Source organism: Rhincodon typus, chromosome 6 (assembly GCF_021869965.1).
Source record: "Rhincodon typus isolate 14 chromosome 6, sRhiTyp1.1, whole genome shotgun sequence".
Lineage (NCBI taxonomy): Eukaryota > Metazoa > Chordata > Chondrichthyes > Orectolobiformes > Rhincodontidae > Rhincodon > Rhincodon typus.
In genome coordinates this window covers 23085814-23107126 of record NC_063337.1, presented here as the reverse complement: position 1 = coordinate 23107126, position 21313 = coordinate 23085814, and the positions used below count along the sequence as shown (strand labels likewise).

The following is a 21313-nucleotide window of genomic DNA, read 5'->3' as shown; positions in this document are numbered from 1 at the left end:
CTGTGGAACAACAAACCAGCTCGGCGAGCCAACCAACCTCAAAAAAAGGAAAGCTTGCTTTTGGTTATTCCAATCCACTGACATACCCCCCTCAACCAACCCCATCATTCTGTAACTGCAAATGGTCTTGATGTCCCTTTGGTTGAATGACCTGCCAACTGTCTCTGTCCAGCTTCACATTGATAGCTGGGATAGTAGCTGACATCTGGTCTCGTGAAGCTGAACCTTGGAAACAAATCAACACTTTAGGAGAGATAAAGAGATTCTATAAGTACATTAAGGGCAAAAGAGCAACCATACAGAGAACAGGTCCCTTAAAGATCGACAACACAGTCCATGTGTGGAACCACAGGAGATGGCAGAGATGCGAAACGAATATTTCATCCCACTATTTACTGTTGAGAAAGACATGGAAACTAGGGAACTTGGTAAAATAAATAATAATGTCTTGAAAACAGTCCATATTGCTGGAGATCTTAAAATGCATAAAAGTAGATAAATCCCCAGGATCTGATCAACTGTATCCCAGAACATTGTGGGAAGCTAGGGAAGAAATTGCGGGGCCCCTAGCAGAGATACTTGTATCATCTACAGCCACGGGTGAGGTGCCAGAAGCCTGGAAGGTGGCTATTGTTGTGCCTTTGTTTAAGAAAGGCTGCAAGGAAAAGCCGGTGAACTATACACCAGTGTGTCTGACGTCAGTGGTGGGTAAGTTGTTGGAGGAGATTCTGAAAGACAGGATTAATATGCATTTGGAGAGGCAAGGAATAATTGGGGATAGATAACATGGTTCTGTGTGTGGAAAATAAGTGTCTGACAAACTTGATTGAATTTTTAAGGATACAATCAAGAAGATAGATGAGGGCAGAGTGGTAGACATTGTCTACTTGGACTTTCGCAAGGCCTTTGACAAGCTTTTGCATAGTAGCCTGGTTAGTAAGGTTAGGGCACATGGGATCCAGGGAGAGCTAGTCAACAGGATACCAAATTGACTTGATGGTAGAAGACCATAGTGGTGGTGGAGGGTTGTTTTTCCAACTGGAGCCCTGTGACCAGTGATATTCCACAGGGATCTGTGCTGGATCTGCTATTATTTGTCATTTTTAATAAATGTTTGGATGAGAATGTAGGCATTATTTTTAGTAAGTTTGTGAATGACATCAAAATTGGTGGTATAATGGACAGTGAAGAAGGTCATCTAAGAGTACGATGGGATCTTAATAAGCTGACCCAATGGGCCAAGGAATGGCAGATGAAGTTTAATTTAGATAAATGTGAGGTGTTGCATTTTGGTAAGACAAACCAGGGCAGAGTTTACACAGTTAATGGTATGACCCTGGGGAATATTGTCGAACAGAGAGACTTAGGAGTTCAGGTACATAGTTCCTTGAAAGTGGTGTCACAGGTAGATAGGTTGGTGAAGAAGGTATTTGGCATGCTTGCCTTCATTGGTTAGAGCATTAGTACTGGAGTTGGGACGTCATGTGCAGGTGTACAGGACATTGGTGAGACCACTCTTGGAGTACTGTGTGTAGTACTGGTCGCCTTCTATAGGAAGGATGTTATTAAATTGGAAAGAGTGCCGAAAAGATTTACAAGGATGTCACTGGGGCTGGAGGGTTTGAGATATCACGAGAGGCTACATAAGTTGTGACTTTCATCCCTGGAGCATAGGTGGTTGAGAGGTGAGCTGATAGAGGTTTATGAAATCATGAGAGGCATGGATTAGTAAATACCAAAGGTCTTTTCCCAAAGGTGGGGGATGTCAAAACTTGGGGGCATATTTTTAAGGTGAGAGGTGAAAGATTTAAAAAGGACATGAGGGGCGTCTTTTTTTCTTAAAAACAAGAGAACGGTTAGTGTGTGGAATGAACTGCCAGAGGAAGTGGTGGATGCAGGTACAGTTACATTTATAAGACATTTGGGTAAATACATGAATAGGAAAGGTTTGGAGGAATATGGGCCAAATGCAGGCAGGTGGGACTAGTTTATTTTGGGAACATAGTCTGCGTGAACTAGTTGGACTGAAGGGTCTGTTTCCAAACTGTATGTCCGTATGGTATTTGGACAGGTACATGAATAGGAAAGATTTAAAGGGATATAGGCCAAATGCAGGCAAATGGGACTAATTTGGTTTGGGAAACCTGGTTGGCATGGATGTGTTGGCCCGAAGGGTTTGTTTCCGTGCTGTATAAGTCTTGTTTTCTTGCCAATTAAAGTCAATCTCTTTCCAAATCTATCTACACATTAATAGAACAGTATTACGTGCAGTAGAATCACAATAGTTATGAACACAGGAAGAGCCACATGACTCATTATGTCTGTCTAAACATAAGCAGCTCAATTACTCCTGTGACACTACCCCAGCCACTCTAACCAAAATCCTGCAAAGTTTCCATCTTCAGGTGGTCATCCAAATTCCTTTTGAAAGCCATGATGGAGTCTGCTTCCACCGCATTCTCAGGCAGTACCTTCCAGGCCTTAACTAGGTCCTGCATAAAATGTTTTTCCTTATATGAAATGTATAGAATTAAGTAATATTTCTGAACTTAGAATTTTAAAAGCAAGATGAGTGTCAAGTTGAATTGTTTAAAGTGATTACACTGTACATGAAATATTTCATCTGTCATTTAAACATTGTGGATACTTTTGTGGGTTGTGTAGATATAGGATCATAGAATACTCACAGTGCAGAAACAGCCTACTTAGTCCATCCAGTCTGCACCAACCCTTCAAAGAACATTCCACCCAGACACACCACCCACCCTGTCCCTGTAATCCGCATTCACCATGTTAACTCACCCACCCTGCACATCCCTGGACACTACGGGGCAATTTAATGTGGCTAATCCACCTAAACTGAACATTGTTGGACTGTGGGAGGAAACCAGAGCACCTGGTGGGCATAAATATAAGCAGATGTCGAACTGATTACTCATCTGGAAGGAACAGACTGCTGGCCAGGGAGGTAACATATTGATGACACGCTAACATTTTGTAATGTGATTCATATTTGCCCATTTTTTTGAGAAGTACAGATAAGAAAACTTCCTAAATATCAACAGAACATATTATCACTATTATGTAATTAGCAAGTGGGCACAAACAAATGCATAAGGATGTGTTTTTAATCTAAAATATAAATACTACTTAAAACCAAAATCAAAAGGAATCAATTCTACAAGTTTAACTTTGAAAAAAAACATCAGTTTCTGGTTGTCTAAATTTGCTAAAATTTTTAATATTCAGTTTTTAAGGTTGTTAAAATATGATTCCTAGCTGTTATATACGGAAATATTACATCTCAGTTTCAATATTGGATGTGCTGTAGATGAAAAAGCAATATGATGCAATGCTTACTTGTAATGGTGTGTGCCCCATTTTCCTCCCCATTAATAGTGGCTTCTCCATTCTTTGGCGTTGGCTGCTGTGGAGCTGAAGATGCAGCTGCTGCTTGCTGCTGTTGTGCTAGTTTATCTCTGAACGCTTGCTGTCGACTCTGTACAACATCGGGCATCACAGCGTCTATTAGAGACAATGACTCAATTGGCCTGCCATCAAACACTGTGCCATCCTAGGAAGGAAAGGGAGGGTACCAGCACATTTTTAAAATGAACAAACGAAACTGGAATGTCAACAAAACCACACAAAGATAAGTCATTTGAAATATCTTGCACATCATAGGAAAGAGATTTGGGCTTTGGACTATGTTATTTTTGGATATGCAGCTGACACAAAATCATGACTTGGTGGAACTGCATCCACAAGTGATACTTTTATTGAACAAGACAGCACATAAAATAATTAGAATAGGGGCTTGCTGCAAATTTGATGTTAATAAATATCCAAACATTGACATGAGTTATCAAACGTAGCACTGTCCGAAATGACTGATATCATAGCTATATTACTTTTCATGGGTTTTCTTAAGTTTTGATTTTTTCACTGATGTAGCAGAATTTAAGTGCACACCTGCTTCCTAGAAACCCAATTCAATATCTAGTTGATTCATAGCATGCGCAGGAATTATATAATGATCTTTGCTTTATTTTGACTTCTCGGCTTTATTCATGTGCTCTTGCATGTTCCTTCTTAAGTTCAGAAGATGGCAGAATAACACTTAACTGTGACTTAGCCTTTAACATATTACATGACAGTAATTACGCCTATCTTTTCTAGTAGAAAAAAGCAGCAATGACTGCTGTTCTAAACAGTAACATACATTATGTACAATAGGTTTCTGGTACAGTCCTGCTGAAGGGTGTGAACCCGAAACATCAACTTTCCTGGTCTTCTGATGCTGCCTGACCTGCTGTGTTCCTCCAGATCCACAGTGGATTACATAATGTTCTCGTTTGACAGCTTTTCATCCTCCTCATCATCCACAGAAGATCTCTGTTGTAACTGTCTCTGTCTGAGCACTGAGAAATGCTATTGGTGTAAATGACAGCTACCAAGCAATTTAAGTAACTGCCTATCAGCCTCTAAGGAAAGCTACAAATGATATAGAAACTCTAATACAGTACTTGAGTTGGTTCTGATTGTAGCTCACTGATGCTTACTAGAAGCTATGTATATTCCTACGCAGGAAAAGGAATTTGTCCAGGCATTGTGGTTTTTTTTTAATTAAACAAAACTACTTGGGACAATAGATTCCTGGTGCATTCACCATGTCAATTTGTCAACCAGCCAGAGCCCTTTTCTCTCACATAAATTGTGGCTCCCTTTGAAATTTGTCATTCTTGAATGTGTGTATTAAAATAGAATAGTTTTAAAGGCTCTAATCAGAGGAAATGTAATCAATGTGAAGGACAGCGTTCATGCTCTGAAGTTTGTGCACTTAATGGTGAATCTTGAAGACTACAAAGTGCCTACACGGAAAATTAGGTGGTGTCCTTTCTTGGAGATTATCCCCTCTCCCTATTAACATATTTTTTATTCATTTTAATGTCTCTTTTACTATCATCAGCACTCCATATGTCTTTTAGTCTGGGTATCCTCACGTTCTGTTTCACTCACGTCTCGTTCCACTATTGTCAACAGCACAAAAACAATGTTCCAGCTTCCTTCAGTTCGTATTGGGCTCATATCAGAAGACTCAAAACATGAACTCTGTTTCTCTCTCCACAGATGCTGAGTTTTGCCTGCATATCCTGCTTTTCCACAGGTTTTTAGTCACTTATACCCATGTGACAGAATTAAAGAAATCAGTATCATGCTATGTATTGGACATATATATCTTTCTGGCTACAAATTGGTTCATGCTGTTTGTTGACACAGGGATCATGATTTGTGAACGGCTGATGCATGTTGACATAGAGATAGGTTTGATGCTGCCACCTCATTTAACTGATTGTAGTGTTGGGCTACAGGTCGATACGTTGCTGGTTGCCTCATGCAGCTAGCAGGGAGTCAATGCAATATATACTAATAGTAGCTAGCCTTCAGTTCTTAGAAGGATCTTCCAGTCTGCAACTTGGTTTGCCACAGTCTCAGAATGCTTTCTATCTTCTGCCATTAAGGCAGACACTAAATATTTATTCCACGTCTCTGTCATTTTTCATATTACCTATTATAATTTCACTTGCTTACAATGATTCCTCATTTACAATCGCAAACCTTTTGCCTTTTGATATGCCTACACAAACATTTTTTTTAAAGTATAGCTGTTTAAGCAACAGATCCTATTTTCTCTTTATCATCATCTTTTTGGTCATTCATTGCTAAATTCTAAAATTCCCTACAGCCCAGACTTAGTAGTCTTTTGCAATATTAGATGCCTCTTCCTTTAATCTATTGCTACCTTTAACTTCTCTTTAGCCATTTTTTTTAAGAGAATGTATTCTCCGTGTATTTTGAACCATTCTTTTAACTTTTGCAACTTTTTTTTCAATCAGGGATGTGAGCTTTGCTGGCTGAGTCACTATTTATTGCCCACCCCTCATTGATTTTGAAAAGGTGGTGGTGAATTGTCTTCTTGAAACACTACACTGTAGCTACGTCACAATGTCATTAGCAAGGATGTTCCAGGATTCTGACCCAGAGACAGTGAAGGTACATCATTATACTACCAAGTGTCGGTGGTAAAACGCTTGGAGAAGAACTTGCAGTTTGTCTTTTCAAAAGGTTGCCTTTGCCCTTCTAGTTGGGAGTGAGTGTGGGTTCGGAAGGTGCTGTCTAAGGAGCCTTGGTGAATTTCTACAATGCATATTGTAGACGGCACACACTGCTGTTCATGTCCATCTGCAGTGATGGAGGAAATGCATATTTGTGGCTGTGGTGCCAATCAAGTGGGCTGCTTTGTTCTGAATGATTTCAAGTTTCTTGAGTGTTGCTGGACCTGTCGGCATCCATGCAAATGGTGAGCACTTCTTTGCATTCCTAACTTGTGCCTATTTGTCCTTGTGGACATATTTTGGAGTGTCAAATGCGAGTTACTCGTTTCATGATCCTTAGCCTCTGACCTGGTCTTGTAGCCGCAGTATTTATGTAGCTAGCCCTGTTCAGTTTCCAGTCAATGGCAACCCTCTGGTTGTTGTTTATGAACTGTCCTATCTTTTAATCACATTTCCCAATTTACCACGTTAACTGATTCCTTAAACATACAATACTTGTTCAGATTTATGATTCTAGCTTTGGATTAAGCACATAGCTCTGAAAGGTAATACAAGATTCGAACATTATGGTCACTTCTTTCCCTAGAGGTTCCCTCACTACACCGTTATTAATTAATTCTGTCTCACTGCACAATGTTAGATTTAAAATAGCCTGATCCCTCGTTGGTTTCTTGACACACGATCTAGAAAACTATTTTGAACGCATTACAGGAACTCACCTGCCATATGACTATATCAAATGTGCTGATGTCCATGTGAAAATTAAAGCACCCACAATAACTCTGTTGTCCCTGCTATCTGCATCTCTAATTTTCTGATTTATATTCTAGACAACACTAACTACTTAATAAACTACTCCCATCATTGTCATCTCCTTCTTGTTCTTCCTTAGCTCCAGTCAAACTGATTCGACAATTTGATTTTCCTTTCTCTCCATTGTCTTTATGCCATCCTTGTTTTTAAATTTTGGCAAATGTTTTCTAGAGGTAAAGCATCCCGAAATATTTAGTTCCCAATCTTGATCACTTTGGCAAAGATCCTTAAACAGCATCTTCCAAACCCATGACCACTTCCTCTAGAAGAAGGGCAACAGATACATGGGAACACCACCACCTGCAAGATGCCCTCCAACTCCCTTACTACCCTGACTTGGGAATATATTGCTGCTCCTTCACTGTTACAGTGCTGGAAAATGCAGGAACTCCCTGATGGCATATGTGAGTATATGAACATGGACTGCAGTGGTTCAAGGTGGCAGCTCACCACCACCTTCTCAAGGGTAACTGCTGGCCAGATAGCAACATCCATGAGTGAATAATTAAAAAAAACACATCTGGTACAAAATTTTCATACATTCAAATATGTTGCCATATTTTTCCGATGTTATGTGTCACTAAATACCTCATAACCATAGTCAAGCTCTATGCCCTTCCTGACCCAGTCTGCTTATTTTTACCTAAATTGTGACTCTGACCTACAATTTCAAAATTTCTCTGACTGCTTTTGATTTTATCCTTTCTTGAAATTAGAACCCGACCATCAGTTTAAATGTTTCTGAGTTCTGAATTACTTAAAAACAAAAATTGCCATATGTGCCTGCAGTTTCCATAGATACACACTGAAGTAATGCAGCATGCACTGTGAATGCAATCATTACCATTCATTGTATCTAAATTCTCAGAATTCTCACTCCCACGCCCTTCAAACCCACCAGCTTCTAGAGGAACAGACTTCTAAAACTGGTTTGTAAAATTTCATTTGGTTCTAGACATCAGCTTTCGACATTGCCACTTTCTGGATAACTATCGCTACAGGTTATATGATTAATTTAATCTCACTCTGATGCTTGCCCTTTTCTATCAACTTTCCCTTACACCTCACCATCCTATGTACCAACCAACAAAAAATTTAAGCGGTTAGGCTTCACTTTAGTTTTGAAGAGGAGCCAATGCAATGCAAACTAAATTCAGATTATAAACTACAATTTTAATAAATTAACCACGAGTTTTCGGTGACAATATTCTGTTGCAAAAATACGTTTAGAAAACATTCTGAAACAAAATTTGCAGAAATAAAAACATGCATGATAGTAGAAGTGATATAACAGATATTATGATAATAACATTTGAATTGGAATAGACTGATCACTTATGAATATAACTGGAAGGAGCACAACACCAATTTCAGGTAGGTCCCATGAGGATCTGGGCTAAGATGGAAATGCCCACATTCCCTATGACGACTGGGCTTGGAAGGTTGAACATTACAATTGGTCCACGTTGCAGCCGTTTATAGTACGGAACTGTCAGCGCTGTTGCTCTTTAGATTTGCATATCCCCATACAAATACATTGACTTCCATAATTACACAAGATCACCTCATTACAAATATGTAAAGTGTATTCATTCCATGTTGCTTCTAACACACAGACCTTCTGAGCGGGACTTAATACAATTCCAGAGGTGCATGTGGTGGTGGAAGGGGCACTTTACTGGGCAGAAGAGGATAGGGTTGGGACCTTACCACCACATTGCCCTTCTCACCTCTCCAGTGGAGTCTGACATGGGAAGGCCTCCGAGTGACTATCCTTCCCCAGTACAAAGTGAGGTCCTTAATGGGCTGCAGCAGTTCAAGAAGGCACTTACCTTCTCAAAGGCAACTAGGGAAGCCCATGTCCTATGAGTTAACAGATAAATAAAAACTAATTTTCTGCTAGTATTTAATGAGCAGCAGGTGGGACAGTTCCCATGTGATGAAGTCCTCAGTGTCTATTCAAGGAGTGAGCATCAGGAGAGTTTAGGGGTGGGAGGAGGTGGTGAAGTGAAAAGATTGGGCACTGTTCAGAGCCATCCCCCTTGCTGCTGACATACTTTCCCCCTCCAAATCCTCAATCACTTGTGCTCTGGGTCCCCTGGTGATCCTGGACCACTCCATTTTCACCAGTTGCTACTGCTCCCTGGTAGTGCTGACAGCTACTGGCCTCTGATTGGGTGAGAACTCTCAGGACAGGATTTCAGCCCCATGGGGTGCTTAATTTCTGGGGACGGAGGACTACTGGGCACTTCAGTTTCTGAGTGGCACTTCATTCGTGAGGCTTCCCCAGAGGTGATGGAATGGGGAGATCACTGCTGCCTTACTTAAATAGCTCCCCAAGAGTGGAATTTCCTGTTACCAACACAATTATGTTTTTTTTAATTTATACAAAGGGAAAGGTGATGGTTGATTAAAGACCAACTAGGCATATTGGTTTCCCAGGCCAGGCAGCTCACCTGCAGTAAGTGGATGGTTTGGGGGATAGATTTTCTCTTTTCTGCAGGCCACCTTTGTCATGTCAGGTGCTGCAGCAGTGGTATAGAATTGGAGATTCAATTACATAATGATCTCTGCACACACCATGTGCACAGAATCCCAACACAATGTGCATTAGCTCGGGCCATGCAAGGCATGAGGTAGGCTTCAGGTGCTTGTGGCCAAATTTTACCTTGGAGGAGGAATTAGGCACATAGGGATTGAAAAAAAGCACCAAACATAACCCATTCCCTTACCCCAGGCCCAGATAGCCCCACACTCCCCTTCCAACATTTCAGCAGCAGGCAGCCTGGAAGATTCTAAATCTCAGTGTTCATTTGTATAACTCACTGATCGGTTGCCATCTGAAATTGCTCCTCCAAATTGTTCATCCTGTCCCCTTGAAGAGTGGAAACAAAGAATAAATCTTTTGGCCCCAACTTTGCTTCCCACTGGTTGCATCAGGAGCGAAAACCAGGATAGCTTTGTCGCTATGACCACTACTTAAAAGAACACAGTCAATGTTCGTCAACACTATAGAAACCTGATCCATATGTTTAATAAAGGATCTTTGGCACTTCATCAGAAGAGGCTAAAACAGAAAACTTTGGAAAGGGTGAAGGCAGACGGTTTTAGATTTCTGGGACATTGGGACTGTTTTTGGAGAGACCTCTATAAGGTAGACAGTTTGCACCTGAACTGGAATGGAATCAGCATCCTTGTGGGGGGGCGGGGTTTAGACTAATTTGACAGGGGGGGGCAAGATCCAGAGAAATATTCAGCAGGGGAAGATGAATGGCTCTAACTAGAAGATACAGCAAGTTAGTTAAGAAGATAGAGAAATTATGAGCCATTTAAGGCACAAGGGTGTTTTGCAAGGTTGGATGGTTATTTTTTAAAAGCAAAGAGTCTGACAAACAAGCCAGGTGAATTGAGGGCAAATTAAAAAATTGGGGTATGATGTCATTGTTGTCACTGAGACATGGTTAAGAATAGGGCAGGATTCACAGCTCAAAATGGAGGGTAGGTGAAAGAGGAGTGGTTGTCATAATATTGATCAGGGAATCAATTACAGCAGTAAGGAGAGATGACAGCTCAAAAGGCTCTTCAAATGATGCCATATGGGGAGAACTTAAAACCAAAAAAGGAGCAATCACATTGCCAGGAGTCATATGCCCGCTGATAGTCCAAGACAAATAGAATAGCAGATATGTTGGCACATTATAGAGGAGGCGATGGTCTAGTGGTATTATTGCTGGACTGTTAATCCAGAGACCCAGATAATGTTCTGGGGACTCGGGATCAAATCCCACCATGGCAGCTGGTGGAATTTAAATTCAATAAAAATATTTGGAATTAAGAATCTAATGATGACCCTGAATTCATTGTCTTCATTAACTGGGGTAGTCACAGTGTATAAGAGAGTGTGGAAATTCTTAAAATGCATCTGGGAGAGCTTTTTAATTCAGTATTTAGAAGGTCCTACAAGAGATGGGGATGTCCCGGACTTGATTTTAGGTCATTCAGCCAGGCAAGTAGTTGAAGTATCAATGGGGGAGCACTTTGCAGACAGCGATCATAACTGTTAGATTCAAGATTGTTATGGAAAAGGACAAAGCCAGGCTTGAAATCAAAGCTCTAAAGTAGGGGAAGGGCAATTTTAATAAGGTGTGATTTTGCCAGAATGCACTGTGAGCAGGTACTTTTAGGTATGTCAGAGCAGTGGGCACATTCAAGGAGGAAACAGGGAGAGTACAGAGCCAACAAGTTCAAATACATATAAAAGGCGCAACCAACAAATCCAGTGAACCCTGGATATCAAGTGATATACATGATAAAGAGAAATGGGGAGGCTTATTGCAGATGCCGAGTGTTCAAAACAACACGAGTTCAAAATGTGCAAGGGGTAAAAAAAGGGGTATGAAAGAAAAATAGGAAGTAAAATAAAGGAAAATCCTAAATTATTTTACAAGTACATTAAGGGTAAAAGGATTATTTGAGAAAGAGTAGGCCCATAAAGGATCAGTGGTCATGTGAAGCCAGAGAACTTAGGTAGGGTTTTAAATGAATGCTTTGTGTCAGTGTTCACTAATGAGGGGGACAATGTGGGTATAGAAATCAGGGAGGACTGTGATATATTTAAAGAAATTAGCATAGACAGAGACCTGATTGATCTGTTAAGCCAGTAGAGTCAAAAACCCTCGTAACATAAGAAATATTTGGATGTATAGTTGCGATGCCAAGGCATACAAGGCTATGGGCAAAGTGCTGGAAAATGGGATTAGAATAGTTAGGAGGTTGTCTTTGACCGGCACAGACTCAGTGGGTCAGAGGACTATTTTCTGTGCTGTAAACCTCTTTTACAGATTTAAAATTGCTTCTGCGGAGTTCTATAACAGAGACGCCCCTAATAGCATCCTGAAAAATTCCTAAAAATACTTTCTACAAATGAAATTGGTTCCACCAACAACGTGCGATAAACATCAGCTCCTTTGTTTTCCCTTTAATGCACTATAAGTGGTCTCAGTAAGGAAGCTGTTGCTGAACAGATGGATTTTGAAACTAGCTGACACCTAATTTTCAGTTACTAACTAGGTACATAAGTCTTCAATACAACCAATAAAAATTATGTATTCCTTACAAGTTTGAAGTGTGCCATTGCAGTATTGGCACAGGCAAAAAAAAGGTCCATACTTGCATCTATAATTTCTACCTATCCCTTTGCATAGACAATAATTGGTCCCGAAGCCTATTTAAGGACCCACATTAAAAAGTTGGCTTGCTTTGAAGGCATCTGGTGTAAGCTCGCTGCACTCAGGTAAACTTGGTCTTCATGCAGCCTACACAGCAATCCTTGAAAGGGATATACAAACATATGATATAGGAGCAGAGGTAAACCAATCTGCCTCTCGAGCCTGCTTCAGACCATTCTCAAAAAGGTATGTTTTCACAAAATGTTTGAAAGTGGAGATTACCTCTATATCAACAGCAGTCCCACAATCCGTTCAAGACCCACTGTGGCTCTCTAAACATCCCTTTTGTTTGCCTTCCTTTCTGGTTGCCCCCAGCAAATGCATTTCCAGTAACAGCCCTTTCCCTGTACACAATGATAATTTTCCTTTTCCTTTAATCAGTTATCTAGGACTATTGCCAATGAAATAGCAGTCCAAAATTCCAAACCACCTGGAAGTTGTGAAAGATTGGAGAAAAATGGAGAATAACTGGGTGCGTTGACCCTAGATTGAAACTTTCCCTCAACATCTCATTAAATAAGTTCTGGATGACAGGGCCCATCAGTGACCTTTTCAATCCATCACCAAGTAAGGCCCTTAAGTCTTACAGCCGTAGAGTTATACAGCACAGAAACAGACCCATCGGCCCAACTCCTCTGCACTGACCAACTACCTCAATAGTCAGTTAATGACCATTTAAAGGCCTCAACTCACCACTTCCTCAATCTCCTGCCTCTGATGGGTGAGAAAAGTAGCTAGTTTCTTGATTTTGCAATCAGGGTGACCTGACTGCTGTGTTGCAGGTAGGGGCCTTTAACTGCCTGAGTCAGGGGGGAGATCCTCGGAGAAACGGATGGGGACAAAGGTGTGGCTGGGAGCCAGCCCACTGTCCTTGTCTAAAACCAGCTGACTCTGCTCTGCCTGTGACCCACCACCATCTCAGAAGAGTATAAAAAGTTCCTACCTTCTTGGAACTCTGTCCCAAGGAGTACGTTTGAATCAATGGAGTTTAGGAACAAGAAGTTACTGGCCTCTAATTGGTCATTAATCTCTATAGGCCTGGACCACTAGTGTTGAGGTCTGTGATTTGTCAAAGAATTTGTCCACTTCCCAGCTCTTAATGAGTTGATTAGCAGGTGATTGAATGGGTTTGCCTTTTTTTTGGGGGGTGGCGGGTGCAACAAGTTAACACCGAACGCATTTGCACTCATGCTGACAGAAAATGGCAAAATTCCACCCAAGGATTCTGAAGCATCTATGTTGGCATCTATCAAACGGATTCTAGGCTGCTAACTCATGACCACCTTTAAATCTTAAATATTTGTAATTTTTCTCTTAATACTAGTTTATTGCCAAGACTTGTTTTGAGTCTGGGTGCAGTGAATATTATGCAACTGAGTTAATAGTTGTTGGTCAACTGCTAATATAGCAATTAACCTTTCAGATATGATATCCTACTACTCAAGAGATTGGTGTTGGAATGTTTATAACATGAACAGACTGGCATTAGGATATTTATAACAGCCAAATACAAATCCCAGACTTCAACAGCACTAAAGGCAAGATGTAGGTATTTTTATTTTGATACGTAATTGAAATCACTCCTCACTGCTTACACTGTATTCTTGCAGAACAGCTCCTGTAACTTTATATCTATGGCACAGGCAGGAATTGCATGAAATACTGAACAAAATTGAAAAGTAATCTTAAAATATACATGAAGATACTGTATGTCACAGAAGTTTGAGTGAGTGTTTCAGCAATGTGTGAGCCAGCCATTTGGTGGTGCTTGCAGAGACCTGTTTGTGAGAGTGGATAGGGTTAGGAAGAATATATTTATGCATTACGATGTAATTATTTAATACATGGTGAATTTGTGCATAGCTATATCAGCAGAGATATACCTGCCTTTTCTCTTTTTGAAAATATTAAAACAAATCCAAAAATTTGGATAGAGTCTTGTTAAATAGATGTATTAATTGCTTCAGCAGTTTCATTGGAAAGTAAACAATGTTTCCAGAACACTTCCATCAAGCAAGACAGCAATCAACATGAGAAATAAGGATGATACACATTAAAAACTCAGATCCTGCATGACAGCTTCAACATCTTTATTTTGTAAGGCTTTGCTGGCCATTATTATTCAAAAAATAATTTAAGAATCACATTTATTTACCAAGTTGTGTAGACTAATATATATCACAGGAGCCACTGAATTTGAATTTCTTTTGCTAATAGGTGGTAAAGGAACAATGTTGTAACTGTAGTTAATGTTGAACAATTGCAAAAAAGAGTTTAAATTTCCCAATTTATTAGAAGATGTAGCAGCTCAGTAACTTATTAGGCATATGTTTCACATGGATTAGCATTGAGCAAATGAAGTCTAACAGGTTCAACTTTGATCGTAGATCTTAATTAGCATGTCTCAGAGTAGCAGTTTCAGGAATAGAAATGATCCAACTGCTTCAGTCAAGCGAGTAAAAATAAATATATCAGACCCTTACTAATAATAGTTATCCACTGAAAAGCATATGGTCCCTGAGCCACAAGTTTCCAGGTTCACGTTCCAGTCCTGAACTTGAGTACCAAAATAAAGATGGACACTCCAGTATAGTACTGAGGGAGCACTACAGTTTTGGAGGTGTTGTCTTTCATAGGAGTTATTAAACCAAGACCCCTTATTTCTGAAACAGTAATTGCTGGAAAAACTCAGCAGAACTGGCAGCATCTGTGGAGATAAATTAGAGTTAACGTTTTGGGTCCAATGACCCTTCTTCAGAACCCTTATTTCTGCTTGGGTAGATATAAAAGTTCCTCTGGCTCGCTCTTGAAAAGGAGCAGAGTATTTATCTATGTCTTGCCAATATTTACCCCTCATTCAACATTACATATCAAATGACCATCATATTAGTGGTTTTGGGAGTTTGCTATGAAAAGTATTGGCAGCTGCCTGTCTTGCATTACAACAGAGACTAAACTTCAAGAAGTTTTCCACTGGCGGTAAAGTGCTATGAGATACCTGGTGGTCAGGAAGAATGTTACACATATGCAAAAGTATTTTGTTGTTGTTATCAGGTGAGAACAGGAGCTCTTTCTACCGTGCTGTATTCATGGTAAATTGCTTGATGACACAGCACCAAGCTTTGTGAAATATGGCTATTATGGTGAATTTCCAGAAAGTTACATCACTAGTGGAACATCGCCCCAGTGCCCTGAGAAAAGGTGAATAAACTAGGAATGCAGGGGTGGGGATGGGGTGGGGGGATGGTGGTGGTTGTTGAAAAATGCAAGGACAGAGTGAATTAAAAGCAGTTTTAACAACTAGACATGGAACTTAAGCAACCCTTTTAAATATAGACGACAGTGTTTACCTGCAGGGAAAACACCATTTGCTGAGCGTAAAAAAAGGGTTCAAGTTGTTGACTCTTAATAAAGAATTAATGACAAGCAAGATAGAAATGTAATCGGAAATATTAATTTATCATTATACTTCTTACAATTTATCTTTAGTTAGAATATGAACACTAGAAAGCAATCTGCATCAACTGAGGAAAACTATTTACAGAGATGTAATATGTTACAGATGTAATACAGCTCACTGTACACGAGTTTCCCACTGATGACTCAAAAGGGTAAGCAGCTCTGCTATGCAATGAAGTTGACAGATTCTGTTTATACAAATGCACTCTGCATTTGGATTGTGCAGGGATCTCTTCTGCACAAGAGCTTGGAATGCCCCAGTAAAGGTATTCCCATTTCTCATTTAAATATTTGGCTTGACTGATTCCTTAATAGAATATCCTATTTAAATTCACTTCAATCTCATAATTCATAGTTTCCCATTCTTGGTTTCATTAAAACTCCTTCTGCTTTCCAAGGAGACAGTACATTTTCGAGATTATTAGCTAAAGAAAAATCTGAAGCATAAAAAGGACAATAAGTTTTATATAGAATTAAGATACGGTATAAACCACAGCAGTACCATATTCACAACATGTCATGAGATTTATTCCAAACAACATTCGTAACAAAATACGTTATTTTTCTTTTCAAAAGAAAAGGGCAACATTACAAAAGCATTTTCAATTTTTCCTTGTTACCTGTTATGCATCTTTCATTCAGGAAATTTATGGACAAAAATATTTTGCAAGCCAATATATATTCATTTATACAGCTCTTAAAATTATATAATTGCCAAAATGATTATCATTTTAAAGTATTTATGTGGAATACACATAGATCAGCAACTGAAAGAATGAAGAAGTATTGAGGTGTAATTAAGGGAAACAGTCAATGTCAGCACGAGACTGCAGCAGAGTGAGATGAAAGCCAAGTTAGTATTTGGACTATATGTTTGGAAATTTGGTTCAAAGTAAAAATTCAACACAAAAGGGTTAACTTTTCCTTAAGTAAAACTTACCGGCAGAGAGGCTCTCACTCACAGCCTTTACTGACTACTCGGACATCGTGGAGATCATGATAATACAGCAGACTTCCAGTATTTCAGGTATATAGTTTTGTTGGTTTATTGAGAGTGCCAATTAAAATAAAATTTACTGTATATTAATGCCTTGGATGAAGAAAGTGAAAGTACTCTCACCAAGTTTGCAGGTTATACTAAATAGGTGGGAAGACAAGTAGTGAGGATTACAAAGAACCACCAGAGAGACTTTTTTTTTCTGAAGAAGGGTCTAGGCCCGAAACGTCAGCTTTCCTGCTCCTCTAATGCTGCTTGGCCTGCTGTGTTCATCCAGCTCTACACCTTGTTATCTCAGATTCTCCAGCATCTGCAGTTCCTACTATCTCTGAACCAGAGGGACATAAACAGGTTAAGTGAGTGAGCAAAAACTTGGCAGATAGAATATAATGTGGGAAAACGTGAGATTATGTACTTTGTCTGGAAGAACAAAGCAGCTGAACATTATTTATGTAGAGAAAGACTGGAAAAAACTACAGAACAGAAGGATTTGAGACTCCTTGTGCATGAATCACAAAAAGCTAGCAGCCAAGTTCAGTAGGTAACAGGGAAGGCAAGTGGAATGTTAGCTTTTGATTCAAAGGACATGGAGTACGAAGGTAAGGAGGTTTTTCTAAACATTACAGGGCACTAGTCAGACCACAGCTGGAATACTGTGAACAGTACTGGACCTCTTATCGAAGGAAAGATACACTGGCATGGGAGGCAGCTTACAGAAGGTTCACTAGGCTGATACCAGGTTTGGAAGGACTGTCGTATGGGGAAAGGTTGAGTAGATTGGGCCTGTACTCTTTGAAATTTAGAAGAATGAGGGGCAATCTTATTGAAATATATGAAATTCTTAGGAGACTTGACAAGATAGATGCAGAAACAGTATTTCCCCTTGTGGGAGAGTCTATGATCAGAGGGCATCATCTCAGAATGAAGAGTATTCCATTTGCGATAGAGACGAGGAGTAAGTTCTTCTCAGAGAATAGTGAATCTGTGAAGTTCTTTACCACAGACAGCTCTCAAGACTGGATCGCTCAGATACATGGATTTTTAATCAGTAAGGACATCAGAAGTTATAGGGAAATGGAAAGAAAGGAGGCGAAAGTGAACATATCAACCTTGATCTCAGTGAAGCAGTGGAGCAGGCCCGATGGGCTGAGTGGCCTTCTTCTGTTCTTATATTTTACATTTTTTTTAACTAAACTTGTTCCATACTACAGTGAGGCCACATTCTAAAATATGTAAAACCTGACAAATTAGATGCATTTTTGTACTGGTCAAGCCTTGATGTTTACAGGGCACAGTGGATTCACAAAAAGTTGAATCATGACACAACCTGCTCAGGACAGGATTATGAAACCAAAAATTAAAAATTCCTTGATTATGATTCTTGTGTGGGATGCGGTTGTTGCTAACAAGGTTGGCATTTGTTACTCATCCCTATTTGCCTTTGAATTGATTCATCCCCGTAAGTGATTTCAAAAAACAGTTAAGACTGAGCCACATTGATGCATGTCTGGAGTCATGTGTGGGCTCACCTCCCACCTCTGTGTATCTGACCCAGGAACAAAATCACAGGACCAGGTAAGGTTGGCAGATATCTTTCCTTAAAGTGAACCAGATGCATTTTTACCCTCACTCACAACGGTTACATGGACATCAGTCTAGCTTTGAATTCAGTATTTTTATTGAATTCAAACATCACATCTGTTATGTCACAATTTGAGCCCAAGTCCCCAGAACATTAGACTGGGGCTCGGGATTCATAAGTCAGTGACATTGCCACCCTGTCAGCCCTTTCGTTTAGCCCCACAATCCCCAGTGTCCTCAGAATCTTACACTGCCTGTCCCACAGTATATGAAAGACTGGTAGCCTTTGTGGTAATTAGTGATATTTAACTTGATAACAATTTGATTTAATTAGTGGGCTTGCATCAGATAATGACTGTGAATGGTGCCAGAAAGATGTAAAAACCCAACTAGTTCATTAATTTTCTTTGGGAAAGGGAGACTGCCTATCCTGGTAATCCAATGAAACATCTGGCTGGAGGACTTCTGGTGGTGGCAGTACTTTTCATTGTGAACCTGTCAACAGATATTTGCATGGACTACTTCTGCTACTCCTGGAAAACTTGTATTTTGTTTTCAACTTTTTGCCATTGTTTCTTTGGAATGAAAGGTCTTTTCTTGGGCATGCTGTTTCATCTGGCACATTCCACAGGTGAGTTTGTGCCAATCCTGTGGGGGAGACAGCTGCTATGGCAGAGTGCCCCAGCTGTGCCAGGATGAGACAGTCATGTGCAAGGATTGTGTACAGTGCCAGGCAAAATAGACTCCCATGCTCTGTTTGGATTTGTTTCCTGCCCAGCTGTATTCTTGTGGTGTGAATTTTTGTGATGTTTTGCTCCACGTGCTGAGGCAAGAGTAACACCTCAGCTGAGAATAGGGACACAAAGATGGAGGTCACATCAAGTATATACCTACCATTGGTAACTGCTCCAGATACACATTTCTGAATATGTAGTGTGGGAACCTTGCTAATATGACAGTAAGCCTGAAAGGCTATTTTCTTTATTTGTATCTGCCTTCAGCAGTGGTAAAACTTACATTTTTATGAATTACATTTAATTGATTTGTTAGATTTGTTTTAATATGTTACTTTCTTCGGTTCCATCAGTTTTTGAATTTTATTTGAATTGATTACAGAACTACACGTTACATTTGGGTGGCACAGTGGTCAGCACTGCTGCTTCAAGTGTCAAGGAACCCGACTCAATTCCAAACTTGGGCGACTGTCCATGTGGACTTTGCATATTCTTCCCATTTCTGCATGGGTTACCTCTGGGTGCTCCGGTTACCTCCAACAGCCCAAAGATATACAGGCTAGATGAATTAGCCATGGTAAATGTGACGTAATAGGAATAGGGTGAGGGCAGTGGGATTGGGTGGGATGCTGTTCGGAGGATTGGTGAAGTCTTGATGGGCTGAATGGCCTCTGTCTGCACGGTAGGGTTTTATAATGGACTTAGTGCACTCACAGCATCAAAGATGAATAATAAGTACTGCTTTGCCCATCAACTTTCTAAACATAAATATGTTAAGTAATTTTAGATCAAAATAGTTGTATAATATTTCCTGACACCCAGGAATGGCACGTAGGTTGTGCGCGTTTGTCACTGTATACATGTATCTTCAACGTCAACATCTTTGCAGCTGGTACAATCAGAAGCCACTTTGAGGGCTCAATCTGAATATAGAGAATGCTTAAGTCTCCCATGACATATTCTCTACCACGTTCTATGAACTTAAAACCTGCAGAAACTGGCAGTTGCACTCTTCAATGAAAGGACAACATTGACCTAATCCAGGGTTGGGTTCAGCTGAAATGGAGTAGAGCAGTGATGGGGAGGATTGCGTTCATGAATTCTTGTGCCTTTCCTGTAAATTGCATTTTAAAAATTACAAGAGGCAAGTACACCTGCCCAAAATGACTAGAGTCCATCTTTAAATGTAGACTGCTACTGTTCAAGAAGGCAGCTCATCAACTACCTTCCCCAAGTGCAATAAATGCTAACCTTGCCAGCAATGCCCACATCCTGTGAAAGAATTTTCTTTAAAACTGGCAGGTTAGCATCTGAGTGATAGCTTTCCCAGCAGACCACACCAATTAAAGACAAGAAAAACCCTCCAAGTGTAAAGGCATAAAAATTCACAGTATAAACAACAATTGTGGTAATATTGAAACAAAATGCAAGCGATGCAAAATCTTCTCAGCTGAATACAACATTTAAATGGCCTGTAAGAGAAGATTAGATATCCAGAATTTCCATTACATCCACTTCACTTGGGCAAACAGCATGAGCTAGGACTATATTTGATGGAATAAATGTTGATACATGCTAGTAACAGCCTTATATTGTCATTGAGTCACAAACCAAGTAATCCATAAAGCACATTTTGTTTTTGGTGATTGAGCTCAGTCTTCTCTTACTTTCTCCCAACCTATGGGGTCAGCAATGAAGCCGATACAATGTCAACCATTTCTGACTCCATAAATTCACTTTTCCTGTTTCATGCTGCTATGATTTTAATTTGCAATTCACTCAACTATAACTCCAAAGGACTAACTAATAGGGTTCAAGTGCCTTAATTTCTTCTTGTTTAGATACCAAACTATCTCTGCAGCTGTGCAATGATTATTGGCTTAACTTCCTGTATTCAGTCAGTCGGCTGTTAATGTCATGGAATATGCAGTATTCCCGGCAGGATAGTAAATGAATGTTCCTGCAACCACTTGATGCCTAATACAATAAGAATTTTACCATGCACTGATCCTTCAATTGGGTCACATATTTCACTTATTCTTTTTCTCTCTTCATCTATTTTTTTTTTCCCCATTTACTTGCACCCCTGAAAATACAAACAACTTCTGCTGAGCTATTGGTCCAAAATATCAGCTGCAAATATATCAAGTTATTCTTGTGTGCGCCTCAACAGTGAACAGAGAGGTTATTTGCCAAAGAGACAGCACAGCCAAGCTCAATGTGCACAAACTGCCAATTTTAAGGACTGAATTCTCCCCTTTTCAACCAAGGGATCTTGAAACCAATGTAGCTATTAGCATCAGCTTGGCAGAAATCAGCTCACTCAGCTCAGGGCAGGAATCAATCGTGTTTAAATACTCATTAGATAAATTCCCAAAGCATCAG

The 21313-nt window shown here is 39.9% G+C and overlaps 1 protein-coding gene across 5 annotated transcripts in view; it reads right to left on the bottom strand.

The window, feature by feature from the left end:
- The window catches only part of LOC109910632 (F-box-like/WD repeat-containing protein TBL1X), a 446017-nt gene that overhangs the window by 36393 nt on the left and 388311 nt on the right, over nucleotides 1-21313 (bottom strand). For all 5 annotated transcript variants that reach the window (XM_048597767.1, XM_048597765.1, XM_048597766.1 and 2 more), the window contains one exon: nucleotides 3361-3574. In XM_048597767.1, coding sequence (XP_048453724.1) covers nucleotides 3361-3574 — 214 coding nt within the window. The remainder of the gene's footprint in view (nucleotides 1-3360; nucleotides 3575-21313) is intronic.